Source organism: Podarcis filfolensis (assembly GCF_964270895.1).
Source record: "Podarcis filfolensis genome assembly, chromosome: 4".
NCBI lineage: Eukaryota > Metazoa > Chordata > Lepidosauria > Squamata > Lacertidae > Podarcis > Podarcis filfolensis.
This window is the reverse complement of record NC_139607.1, coordinates 54855488-54869635: the sequence shown is the minus strand read 5'-3', so window position 1 is coordinate 54869635 and position 14148 is coordinate 54855488. Positions and strand designations below refer to the sequence as shown.

Here is a 14148-nt window from a genome sequence, read left to right as displayed (position 1 = left end):
GCAAGGAGTGCCTATTTACAACTATGGCAGGTTTGTGCAGAAAGCATTCTTTCTTTTTCAAGCATACTAGAACATAAAGCCGACACACAGAGATAATCTCATATTCTCTGCAGACACACAGCATCCCCAATCAGGAGTGGACTTTGGTCTTTCAAAGCCAAAATTTGTGCACCCTACCTTCCATTTTGCACATGCACAGCGCCATAGTTGTGGTACCCACCTCTTGGCTTTGCACTCAATGCGGGGGAACCAGTCACGCTGCCCTAAAGTTGCCTCTGCCCCAACCTCATCACTCCTGCAATTGCTCCACTCACCTATATATTTTGTCCTGAGATAAGGTTCCAGGACTCCCCTCATCTATACTGACTAAGGCACAGATCTCAAGAAGTTTGACTGTTGTTGATTTCTGCAACTGTAACTCATTCCCCACACCCATAGTCTTTAACTGTAACACAAAGGAAACCTGGCTGCATTTAAAATATCAACTGGGGTTGAGCGCTGGGTGGTTGGAAATATCAAGGAAGAGAACGTGAGTAGAAACATTTGTTCCCATCTGATCTCTGTTGATGCCCAAGCTTTCCCCAAGCCAGTACAACCCTCTTTGCTTCTCTTCTATTGTCTTCTTCATTCCTCCCACACATACTTATACATAAAAGTCAACTGCATGCAAAACAGATGCATGCGGCTAGCTAGCCTTATGGAAGTTATTTTCCTGCATCCATGAGATTTGTCCCATGCCCATTCCATGACCACTTCCTGGAACATCTTAGACCATTGTCTGGTATACAGCCTTTTCCTTCTACAAGTCTACTTCTATATTGTTCAGACCTCTGGATATAGCCGGGTTGACATCATCAGTAACAACAGTGATTTTTGCCAAGAGCAGGGGAAGAAAATATGTCTGAGTCTAGGGCCATGTAGCATATGGCATGCTTTTAAAAGACAGCTATTCATGGAAATATGTGTAAGATGGTGAAGCTAGTTCCATCTCTGGTAGAAGACTAACATGGCCACTCCACTGGACTTGGGTCTCCCGCTGTTTTTGTACTACAGTTCCCATCATCTCTGACAACTGATCGTACTAGCTAGGGATTGTGGGAGTTGTAGTCCAAAAACAGATGGAGACTCACGTTGAACAGGTTGAGTTCCAATGAACTGGGGGGGGGGGTGCCAGTAAAACTTCCCATCCAAGCAGGTCCCCTACAGCTCAACAGGACAAAACATTTTAATATTTGAGAACTATGAGTTTAAGGGATTCTTATTGTTTAAAAAACTGATCTGATCTGTCCTATATTTGCAAACCACTACAGCTGTCTCCAACTTAGTGCCATCCAGATGCTTTTGGACAACAACTCCTATCACTCCTCACCATCGGCCATGATGGCTGGGGCTGATGGGAGTTGGAGTCCAACAATGTCTGGAGGGCACCAGGTTGGGGAGGACTGAATCAGTAAAACTGGTAGTCCTGTTCGGGCATGCTGCTTGCATGTAAAAATATTTTTAAAAATGAATTTATTTTTAATCAAACGAAATACTGCCCCTTCCACTGTATGAAATTACATAGTGAGGGGGAGCACTTTTTAAAATAAAACCCCACAAGATAAATAGGAGGAAATGAACAGGAAGGAAGGGGAGAAAAAAAGAAGCCAAGATGCAAAAAAAAAGCTATGGACAGCTTCAGGAGGCACCAGGGGCCACAGTATATGAGTTTGGGGGCTGTATGTGGCTCATGCGCAACAAGTTGCCTACCTGTGGGCTAAACCACCTGGCAGCAGCTCTCCAGAATTCCCTTGCTTTACTTGGAGATAGCAGGAATTGAAGCCAGAATCTTCTGCATGCAAAATAGGTACTCTACCTTGGTACTGCTACAGCCCTTCCTCCAATCTCCAATTTGGCCAAGGTTCATAATTATAACGTAAACTAATTCATTTTCTAAGCAAGTCTCCTTGTATTAGTTAAGGAAATGCTTGGAGTTGATCAATCTGAATGGTTAATTTTCATGCTGCCCTCATACAGGCCATGACATGTGACTATGTCATTTCCATTTTTTTAAAAAAGAGCACTTTTAACACTATTGCCTGGTGGTGAAAGCTGCTGCTGGTGAGTGAAAGTTGTTAAGACTAGTGGTGAAAGTAGCTAGGAAAAATAAATTTTCCCCTTGAAGGGGGGGCGGGCACTGTCCAGACAAAGAGCTTATTCAGTTTGTACCCCCCAGAATGCTATCCAGACTGGAGTGGATTTAGGAAAGGGCCTTCAGGCTGCTCACACCCGTCTGTACTTAGTCTGGTAGACAGAATGCAAGGGATACAGCCAAGAAATCCTGTGCTCAAATAAAGACGGGAGTTCCCTATCCAGTCAGCATCTTCAACCTGCAAGGAGGAAAGTGAGCAAGGATCGGGAAGAGAAAGCTCACTCCTGATCTCAGTGTCTTCCTGCAACTTCCACAAGTTGTTTCCTACATTCTTCAGAGCTCTGGGTGTGGCTAGGTTAACTTTTGTAACAGCAGCAGGACAACAGCAGCAGCGGTGTCTACTACCAAATGCTAATGTCATTTGTTTGAGTTTAAGGTACCATGAAACAATAAGACTTGGGTATTTTTTCTGCAAGAGACTAACACAGCCAGACCTCTGGAAACTGCTACTCTAATGTAAGGGTAGACAATGAGGTGCCCTTCAAATGGGAGGGCCATGATGAGAGTTGCAGTCCAAGGACACCCAGACGGCACCATTCAGATTCCTTCCAATTTTTCAGTGTGGTCCTCCAGCCAAGCAATGTGTACAAAAGTGAATATACTACTGCCTGAAAAGGCATCTATTAGTAAAAAATAACGTAGAGAAAAATGCATTATATTAGGAGATAGACTTGCACAAACATGTACACAAATGTGTGATTTGGGAGAAATACACACTAAAGTGATAATAATTTATCTGAACCTAAGATTGGAAGGCAGGGACACGGGTGGCGCTGTGGTCTAAACCACTGAGCCTCTTGGGCTTGCCGATCAGAAGGTCGGCGGTTCGAATCCCCTCGGCGGGGTGTGCTCCCATTGTTCTGTCCCTGTTCCTGCCCACCTAGCAGTTCAAAAGCATGTCAAAGTGCAAGTAGATAAATAGGTACCGCTCCGACGGGAAGGTAAACAGTGTTTCCGTGCACTGCTCTGGTTCTCCAGAAGCAGCTTAGTCATGCTGGCCACATGACCCGGAAGCTGTACACCAACTCCATTGGCCAGTAAAGCAAGATGAGCGCCACAACCCCAGAGTCATCCATGACTGGACCTAATGGTCAGGGGTCCCTTTACCTTTAAGATTGGAAAAATGAGAAACTGAGAACAACAAGGTTCGCTCATCCCTATGTAGCATAGAGTAATGAGACTGTGCAGCTTTTGAAAGGGCTGGCTATGCAAGAATAACAGCAGCACAAACCTATTTGAGAGAAGCTATTCGACCAGGGAGTCCAAAAGCAAATAAAATTTCTACAGAATGGATTCAGACATCCAATTAAAGAACCTCTTCACGTGGGAATAATTTCCCCTTCCCATTAACAGCCACTGAATTGCTTTAGGACAAAACCTTCAAATAACCACCTTTTATGTGATATTTGCTGTTGTCACATGAGCAATCTGGCAGTTTGAATTATAGCTAAAGAGAAGGGTAGAAGCAAGTATAGAATTAATTTAGCAGATTTCTATACCACCCTTGAAGAAATTTATATCCAGGGTGCTCTACACTATTACAATGTCACAAGAATAAAAACACATTATAAAGCCGCAGGCAGACAAGAAAGAAACACTGGCCATTTTTATAACTGTATGAAAGATAAAAGACTCAGAAAATAAAGCAGGGGTTAGTTGGCCTCTTCAAGATAGTGTTGTTGGCTTCAAGTGAGCTTCCCTAGGAAGGGTGCACCATGAATGGGGAACCAGCAATGCAGTCTACTACTACATTTCAAATTTTGAGAGCGTGCCGGAGGAACCATGCACAAAATGGCTTTCATGGAGGGGCTGTGGCATACCAGGAAATAGCCACCATGGGGAGTGTGTCATAACACAAAATTAGAGAGATGGCCACCCCTGACAACCTTATGCTTACCAGGGGGAGTCAGCTATGTTGGTTAGAGTGTGATGTTGATAATGCTAAGGTTGCTGGTTCGATCCCTGTAGGGGACAGCTGCCTATTCCTGCCTTGCAGGGGGTTGGACTAGATGATCCTCAGGGTCCCTTCCAAGTCTATGATTCTGTCTTGCTGGTCCTGATTATGGAGAAGATACACACATCCTGACACTGTTGCTGTAGCGAGCATTCCTCAGTACCAGGAAAAATATCAAGGTACTGTACAGTCAAACCTCGGTTGTTGAATGTAATGCTTTCAGGAAGGCCGTCTGGCTTCCAAAATGTTTGACAACCATGGTGCAGCTTCCGATTGGTTTTTCGACTTCATAAAAATTTTCGAAAACCGGAACACTTACTTTGGGGTTTTCGGTGTCCAGGAGCCAAAACGTTCCAAAATGGAGGCATTTGAGAACTGAGGTTTGACTGTACGAACACCACTCTCATTTCAGATAAATTGTTTAGGGGTACCTGCATGCTTCCCCCCATAACTTTATTTCTAGTAGGACTGGAGCATCTCCCCAGGGGGTCACTGGAAGCCTTCATGGGCGCCATGGCAGTCACAGGCACCAGGTTGGTGATCCCAGGTCTACTCTAGCTGGCAGCCACTCTCCAAAGTTTCAGGCAGAGGTCTCTTCTTGCCAACTGATACTTTCTGTCACAAAGATACAGGTCCTTTCAGCTCTTAGTGACACTTGGCAGCCTCAAGCGGCTTGTTTCCTGAGGTAGAGAGCCTCAATAATATGCCACTGTTATGATCTATTTCCAAATGTTTCCAGACTAGAGCTCCTCCTTTGCTAAAGGGTGTCCGGTGTCAGTAGTTGCATTAGCACTACTAATAAAACCCATGATTTCAGATTTTGTGTGTTTCTTTATGTTAGGGTCAAATGATATTAAGCACAACACCCTTGCATCCTACCTGCTCGCTGTTTGAAAACTGAACTGGCACGGCAATACTCCCAAAGCAAACTTTACTTTGGTTTGGCACAAGTTACAAGGCAAAGCCGTAGTTGGCACTCTCTGAAAGTTCCCTTAGCCTTGTTATTTCCTTCCAAGAATGTAAAGGGGTGAGGGAGAACTGTTTTCCATTTTTAAATTTAGTGTTCACTCTGCACAGCTAATGTTCCTCATGGAAAACATCTCTAGCGATTGTGACTATGTTAGCATGCAAGGCAAATGTAGACCTGAAAAGCCTACTCTCTTGGTAAACAGGGACCCCGAGTTTCACCACGGCTGTTACTTTAGGCAAGAAGCACCCTATAATCCATCTTACAGAATGTCTAGCTGGCACAAGAGACCCCCTGGTAAAAGGAGGGCTGATTTTGGAACAGCCCTCTCTTCCTGCTTCCTCCTGCGCTTAACAGCTCAGTGTAAAATAAAGGCTGTCGTTTAAATTTACAGCCAGCTGTTCTCTGGCTAAACTCTGGATGGATCATCTTCCTTACGTGAATTAAAGCTGAAAAAGCTGCGGGTTCTCTGGGCACTGGAAAATGCAGCTGCTGTGTTTGTACATGTTCGTCGCTGAAACTGACCCATACTTTAGGAATGCAGGAAACTTCCTTGCGTTTAAGGGGGACCATTCCTCTCTATAGCTCAATAATATCTACAGAGACTGGCAAGGGCTCTCCAAGGTGTAAGACATGAGTCCTTCAAGCCCTGCCTGGAGATACCAGGAATTGAATCTGGGGTCTTCTACATGCAGAGCATATGTTCTGCCACTCAGTAATAACCCTTTCCTTAACATCCATGCTCCAAGCTACAAATGATCTTCCCCTGGCAATGTTTTGAGAGTACGTGTAGTGCAGGGCACGCCTCAGCTTGGGTGCTGCACCTGAAACTTCACATCAGCCTACTGGCACCTGATCTGCCATGGGGTGCCTGAGCTGCCTGGATCATGTTCCTGCCACTCCAAATAACAACACTGGAAACAGACCTGATCTTGCCAAAGGTGCCAGTCAGTAGGGAAGGTTGACTTGGCTCAGGGAAGCAGGACTGCAAAGCACCTTGAGTGATTCTGATGTGATAATCAGTGCTTGCTGGCTTTGAAAAGCTATTTTGCCACTTTCGAATTGTAGACATGGAATGGGTCTCCAAGGCTCATCTAGTCCAACCTCCTGAAGTGCAGGAATCTCAACTAGATCACACATGACAGGTGGCCATCCAACCTCTGCTTAAAAATCTCCAAGGAAGGAGAGTCCACAACCTCCTGAGGGAGACCGTTCCAATACCGGACAGCTGTTACCATCAGAAAGTTCTTCCTGATGTTTAGTTGGAATCTCCTTCCTTGTAACATGAAGCCATTGGTTCAGGTTCCAGCATCTGGAGCAGGAGAAAACAAGCTTGCTCCATCCTCCATGTGACAGCACGGTCTGGACTAGATGGCCATTGGGATTCCCTCCAACTCTACAATTCTATCATTCTATGAAATTGCTGTTATGGATAGTGCGATATTATTGTTCCCTGACTGCATGATGCATTGTTAGTATAATTGTATATGTTTTTAGTTGTGCGGCGGTTTCAGATATTCTAAGCTGCCTTGCGAGAATATTGTATTTTGAAAGGTGGTTAATTCACGTATAATTTTTTTTAGTAATATCTACATTAGAAAAGCCTTACATTATTTTTGCCATTCAAAAAAAGGAATGGGAAGTGAAACATGATACCAAAGCTTGCTGTTAATATCCAGTGCTATAACAGCTGGCAGCTAATATGACCATCCAGTCAAATATACTTTTAGTTAAATATACCCAGAAATACCTACTTGAAAAATGTTGCAGTAGTGTTCAAGCTACTGCTATTCTGCATAGGAATGAACTTGCAAATGCCAAAATTAGCTATTTGAAGAGGAAATGTTAAAAGAGAAAATGTTAATACCCCCCCCAATAGATTATCTCTAGTTCATGAATACACTTGGGCGATGGCATAGAAAATCTGAACTTGCTTGTGAACGTTCATGTCAGCTCTTTTTTCCTGCCAAGAAAACATTCCAAAATAATCCTGGTGTCTGTTCCTGGGTCTATTTTGTAATTATTGTAGAATCCCCAATAAACGAGCCTTGATTATCTGAACCTCACTGCTATCTAAAGTTACACCCCTACAGTCACACCACTGCCCGAGATAAACAGTGCTCCCTTTCACCAGAATTTCCAATTACCCCATCATTTGAAACTTGCATCTTGCCATTCAGAGGAATGTGGTGGTACAATATAAACAGCAAGCCACTTAACCCAGTAGGCAGACATATATAGAAAGCTGTTTACCCGCCAAGTGAGCTCAAATTCTTCATCGATGGGAGGGACCCCTCTTTGAAGGGGACATGAATGGACAGTAGCAGCCCTCCAATTTCCATTCCGATCATTGCTTAAAAGTGACACTGTCAGAAAGGAAACACCTACTGTGTACCTCCACTTGCCTTCTGATCCCCTATTAGTTAACCCCAAAGTGCCTATGTACACAGCCTTAATCCCCAAGTGTATATGTGAACCAGGGGGAAATCTGGAATTACTTGTAAAGTATTTTGGTTACTAATGCAGCTGTTACAAGTGTTGTATTTGGCAAGGGAACAGAAAAGGCACTGCATACCAATTTCGTGAGCCACCGTAAAAGCCGCATGGAGGCCGTCATCTTCAATCACTGCACAGCTGCGCTCAGGAGAGCATATGGTTCCAACGTCAGCCATTCCCAGAGTATCACATGAATGGTGCCCACATAAATCCTGCCGAGGAAGGAAAGGGAAAAGAAAGCATTTGAAGTACAGTTTTGCACCCACAGGCAATGACAGCTCTGAGCTGAAGGCTCTTTGCAAGCAGCAAGATACGGCGGACGATAACAGCCGACACCAGGAGGGCAACGACAAAGTCAACATGAGCAACGCCGTGGGCTCTTCAGCAGACTCGCTCAAAGCTCAAGCTGACAATTTGCTAAGATCAGTCGGAAACCGTTTCCATATATTGTAAAGAAAGCTGGGCGGGGGGGGGGGAGAGCTCTTGAGCTAACTCATATACTGTATACTGTTTTACTATTCAGAAACACCTTTCTAAAAGTGTGAGGAAGACGTTCCTAAGGAGGTGAAGACACATGCTGGCTGTGGAGGGTTTGGTGTGGGCCAGTTCTCTGTGTGTGCCTTGCTGGACTGGGAGGTGGTGTTCCAATTCTCTTTTGCCAACTCAGGCTGACATGAGAATCTGCAATGTGCTGATTATCAGTGATGAAGGCCGTTTTGGCAACTATTCCCATCTCTGAGCTTTTCAGTGCTTCCCAGAGACTTTCCCCCAGTTGCAGCATAATCTTCTTCCCCTTTCTTCTGACCTGCCCGGCCCGGGATGGTTGCCAAAATATTTTTGCTTTAAGGCAAGGGTTATTGTATCTGAGAGGGCAAAGCTCATCTGTTTGGGTTCCTTACATGATCTATGGGGAAGTACTTGGAGTATCAACTCCTGAGCCAACTTCAACTCCTATTGTTTTTAACATGATCAGAAAGTAAATCTAACTTCTGAAAAAGAAATAACAAAACTTGGAAATGTCAGAGCAGCCTGACTCTCTTATCCTTCATTCTGTGATAAGTAACTTTGAAAGCAGAGTTATTTCTCATGGGTGTGGCTCACAGCTCCATGGATCAAGAAAGGATTGCTACTGCTGATCCTTTACCACATAGCTGTCACTTTTATTTTTATATTCCTGCCTCAGGTTTCTTATTCCCTTAGAGACGTATACAGGTGCACTGGTAATTTTAGTCATTACATTTCTATCCCACCTTACCTTCGATTTTATTTCATTTTTTAATTTATTGAATATCTATACCACCCTTCATCCAAGGATCACAGGAAAGTTTACAATATAGAAACACAAAACTACATACCGTAATAGTAAACAAAAACAATACCCCACACACAGTTTAAAAAGCCACAGATAGTTTAATTAGGCAAAGGCCTGCTTGTAGAGGAATGTTTTTGCCTGGCACCTAAAAATATGTAATGAAGGTGCCAGGTGAGCCTCACTTGGCAGAGCATTCCACAAATGGAAAGCCACCACAGAAAAGGCTCGTTTTTGCTTTGCCACCCTCCAACCTCCTATGGGAGGCGGGCACACAAAAGGGCTTCAGTTGGTGATGGCAGGGACCAGGTTGGTTCACTTGAAGGAGAGGCAATGCTCGGAGCTCAAGATGGCAATACATCGCTCCCCCCCCCATTTTATCCTCCCAATGACCCTGAGAGGTATGGTAGGCCAAGAAATACCGAGTGACCTTAGGTCACCCAGTGAGCTTCATGGCCGAGTGGGAATTTGAACCCTAGCCTCCCAGATCCTAGCCCAACACTCTAACCGCTGCACCACACTGGCTCTAATGGACAGCTAACGGGAAATCCTGGACATTCAATTTTATGCATTGCAGTGTTGTTGCATTATTGAAGAAGTGTTCTAATAATAAGGCCCTTGATATGGCTGTTTACTTCAAACCCTTGATAGGTATTGTCATTTTAAATCATGGGTAGGCAAACTAAGGCCCGGGGGCTGGATCCGGCCCAATCACCTTCTAAATCCAGCCCACGGACGGTTCGGGAATCAGCTGATATACGGCTGATCCACCCCCCAGCACACATCCCACATGACGCTTTGGAGACCATTCAGCTTTCTTTGATTGAGATAAGCCCTCTACTTTTGCTTGTAGACAGTGTACACAGACAGAAACATAGGGTTTGAAACGTGACCAATCCTGTTCTAACGTCAGGAGTTGCTCATGAAAGTTTTCCATAAGCACCATTTTAATTTGCGATTATGTGACATGACAAACAACACTTTATGTGTATTGGCAAGCAACATTTTTCAGTTAAGTTCTAATACTAGCGTTTCTGGAGAACATGGCCATAGCTGTGATATCTGCCCCTCCCTTATCAGAAAGGAAGTGATGGACTATCCCACTAACGTAAGTGGGAATTTAAGTGTGACTAACAAAGTGTGGAGCCAATCCACTGAGTTGTTTGGACACATTAACAGTATAAATAATGTGGTTGAAATGCTCATCAACGCAAAGGGAAATGTTTCTGCTTAAAGCCCCTCATTTTGTCCATTGCTCATTCTACAAAGTAATATTGAAAAAAAGTATGGATTCTGGTCAGGCACACATGTTCTGTGCCTGCAATTCTACAGCAAGTGCAGCACATTTCTTGCAATGAATGAGTGAGTCTCTAATTATTCAGAGTTTATGGTGTAGGTTAGCCTGTGTATGGATACCAAAACTGCTCAAAAAGGCCATAGAAAGGTAAATGTGGCAGACCCTTGATTAAAAGCAGCACCTGTGAAAACAAATTAGATGCTCCCTAGGAGTAATTCCAATCAGAGTAAGAGGCTTTCCTTTTTTTTTTTTTTTACCTAAAACACAAAAAATAAAAATACTGCTGTTTTTACAAGAAACCATCCAAGAAACCTATCAGCACGATGCCTTATTTTTCCAAATCCACAATTTCCGTTTTATTCAAATATTCTTTTTACCACTTCCATGAAAATTATGCACACATACTATATTGTTACTATCCCATAGTGACTCTTAGCCGCAAGTGCTTAACCTCTCACTCTAATAATTCTGGCAACAGGGCATTGTAGACACCCTGCTTTAACAACTGTTGCTTTATGGATGTGCATGCATGTTTCTATATGCCACTAAATTTGATAATTTGCACGATTCATGAAATGTGTAGAATATTGCTGAGTTCATGAAACATCCAACATGCTCTGCCTAGTTAAGGAAGAAAGCAAATCTAATGACTAACTCACATCATTGGCTATGCTTCTGCCTAATTCACCAACTTGCAGGAACTTGGCAAACCATGCAAATTTAATGTTTTAAATGTAATTTATATAAAAGCTATGCTACAGTCACATACATTACTTACTGGCCCTCCCGCTGAAATTTCTTTTCTTTTGATAAAAGGTGCTTACTTTTCAGTAGGTGTGAAGAGGATTATGCTAGGAGGGATTTCATGAAAAGAAACAGGCTATTTCATGAAAGCTGGAATACTTTGCTAATTTCATGACCAATTTCTATGATTGGTAGTATGACCAAAATGGTCAGTATGGTGGCTGGCAACTAGATTGGCCAAAGACAGAGTGCAGGGGCAAAGGGATGACTCCTACTGCAGTGCCTCTCTCACTGAAGACCTCCAAAGGCTTCACACTGGAGTATCTCCCCCATTCATCTATTTGCAACTAAGAGCTGTCTGAGACAAAGGGCCAAATGAGAAAAGATGCCATTCATACATGAACAATCATTGCATCTGCCACTAGGGCTGGGGCTGTGAGAAACATCAGAAGCAGCCACCAAGTGAGGAAGTCCTGGCCTGTGTGGGACTAACATCTAGCTGCTTCAGTTCTGGACCTGGAGACTCAGCTACAGACCGGCATTTGTTGGAACATTGGACGACAGGGGTGGGGGGAAGGGAGGCTCATGGAATTTGCAGGTGTCGCCAAACTGGGAGGGGTAGCCAATGCTCCAGAAGACTGAATTGAGATTCAATATGTCCCTAACTGATTGGAGAGCTGGGCCAAAACTAACAAAATAAATTTCAATAGAGACAAATATAAGGTTCTACAGTTAGGCAGATGGAGGACACCAGTAGTACATGTGAAAAGGATCGAGGGGTCTTAGTCAGCAGTGTGATGCTCTAGCAAAACAACAGACAAACAAACAAAAGCTAATGCTTTTCTAGGCTGCATCAACAAAAGTATAGTGTTCCATTCAAGGGAAGCAATAGTACCACTCTATTCTGCCTTGGATCTGCAGTACTGTGTACAATTCTCGGTGGTAGAATTTAAGGAGAATATTGACAAGCCGGAATGTGTGCAGAAAGGGGCAACCAAGCCTTATGAGGAATGGTTGAAGGAGTTGGGTATGTTACCTAGGCCTCTTGACTAAACACCGCTGTACCACACATGCATTTTAAAAGAAAGATTCCAGCAGCTGGCCTCAACTTATCTGATGTTCCTTCAAAGTAGCTGGATCAATACAAAGTCACAGCACAGGAAGCGTGCAATGTAGGGTTGCAATGTAAAAGGAAACTTAAGGCTTGACACTATTGATTTAGGAAAAAATGAGCAGGACATCACAAAATCTGTAACTCATTTGACAGTCTCTTAGAGGTCAGGATTTGGGGGGTAGGGCAGAGTTACATTTGGAAATTAATAAGGGATTTTGTATTTCCCCATAACGAACTCATTTTCTGAGTGCCTATCCTTATGAAGTCAACATGATACTATACACATAGAAAAAAGTGCCATTAACATGCTCAGAGGAAGCCTAATGTTTGCAGAAGTAGAAAAAAAAATAGGCGGGGGGACAGTGACTAAGAGGGCAAGGAACCAAAGTCCAAATAGCCCAATGAAGTCTGAGCTTGCTCAGTGAGCACAGAACTAGCTGACTGTTAGAACATGGAAACGGAAAACTAGGGAGGAGGTAATGAAACCTCCTAGAATAGGGCATGGCTGATGGACTGAAACACTGAGCAGACTATGCTGCAACATTTTGTGCTAGGTACCACATGCTTAGGGAACCACCACCAAGAGTTACCTGTCTGATTTGTATGTCTCTTCAGCCCTTTGTTTCTATCGTACAGTGGTCTCTGGAGGTACAGCTACTACTATTTGTCAATTCAAGCATCACACTTGAATAAACCATAGCACAAACCATGGTTTATAAGTGACGTATTTTAAGCATGCTAGCCTGTATTTACATGAATGACAGTGGAGAAGTTTCTTTAGGAAGATCAAATGCAATCGTTTTAGCACAATCAGGGTCTCAGTTAAAATTGACATTAAATACTTAGAACCCCTATAGCTATATTTCTGGCATTTGGTATTATAGCCTGTCCCCTGGAATACAAACACAGGATAGTGGTTTGTTAAGGAAAAGTCACTAGTGCCAAAGAAAGCATGCATTTTGCTCAACATAATTAGCATTTATAGGACTTGGATAACTCAGCACTTGCTGTTAAGTTTCAGTACCACTTTCACTTTGATAATTAACCGGATCCCACATACAAGTGCTGCATGGAAAACGGCAAAGCAATGACCTCTGGCTGATATGTGGTTTTTCTTAATGAGACAGGCGTGTTAACATTATCGTTGAATATACCACCCAGTTCTTGAACCACCCAGCTTTCAAGACTTGGCTACTTTTATGTCTTTTGTGAGAAACATCTCTTTCAGTTTTCACATGACTTGGGGAAGGGTGAGAGGGAAATAATATAAGTGGACTTAGTCCAAACTGCTTACTGTATTCTGTCTCCCAGAGCTTCTGCTCCAATTGATCTCAGGTGATGACGGAAATAGATTTGGTGGATTTTACAGAGTGACAATGAAACAGGCTCAAGTAATGAGAAGAATGGCGTTGGTTTAGACAGCTGGAACCCTCTTCCATCATGTGTTTGCCTTGTGACAGGCAGTCTGGAGAACATTGTTTGAGTCAATAAGCAGTGTTAACACAGCAAATAACTAGTTTCCAGAACCACCAAATTAGTCATGGGCAGACAGGACTGATGCTCAACATATTGGCTAATGTAAATGGACTTAACATGCAGAATGCCTTGGGCATGAACATTTGAAAATCTTACCCTTGGCAGGAGTTCTTAAACAGATCTGGCTTTTAACCAACTACATACCCACGCAACCCAAATAAATTACATGTCTCATCAATCTTCAGTCTTATAATACCAATTTGGAAGCAATCCCACTGAACTGAGTATGGTGCTGTTAACAACTCTACTTGGACCAATGTAGGCTACTAGGTTAAATTGTTGCCATATTCCATGAAGTGGCTTTTACATTGTATGGAAGCTCAAATATAAAGTGGAAGTTAACAGGGAACATCAAGAAAACAGAACAAACAGGAGTGGGAAGGGGAATGAAAAATCTCACTGCTAAGCAGCAAGGCAGTTAAGAGTTCCTCTAACTTCCTTTGACTCTCATCTCAGGTCCCATTCCTACATCTTTTCCAACTGCAATACTGTTAACCTGTCTCAGGGTACTGAGTTAGAACAGGTTATCAATTGAAACAA

General features: G+C 43.2%; 1 protein-coding gene across 1 annotated transcript in view; it reads right to left on the bottom strand.

The window, feature by feature from the left end:
• ADAMTS5 (ADAM metallopeptidase with thrombospondin type 1 motif 5) overlaps window positions 1-14148 on the bottom strand; it is a 51438-nt gene that overhangs the window by 29528 nt on the left and 7762 nt on the right. The window contains exon 2 of the mRNA XM_083611285.1: window positions 7688-7820. Within this exon, the coding sequence (XP_083467411.1) occupies window positions 7688-7820 (133 nt within the window). The remainder of the gene's footprint in view (window positions 1-7687; window positions 7821-14148) is intronic.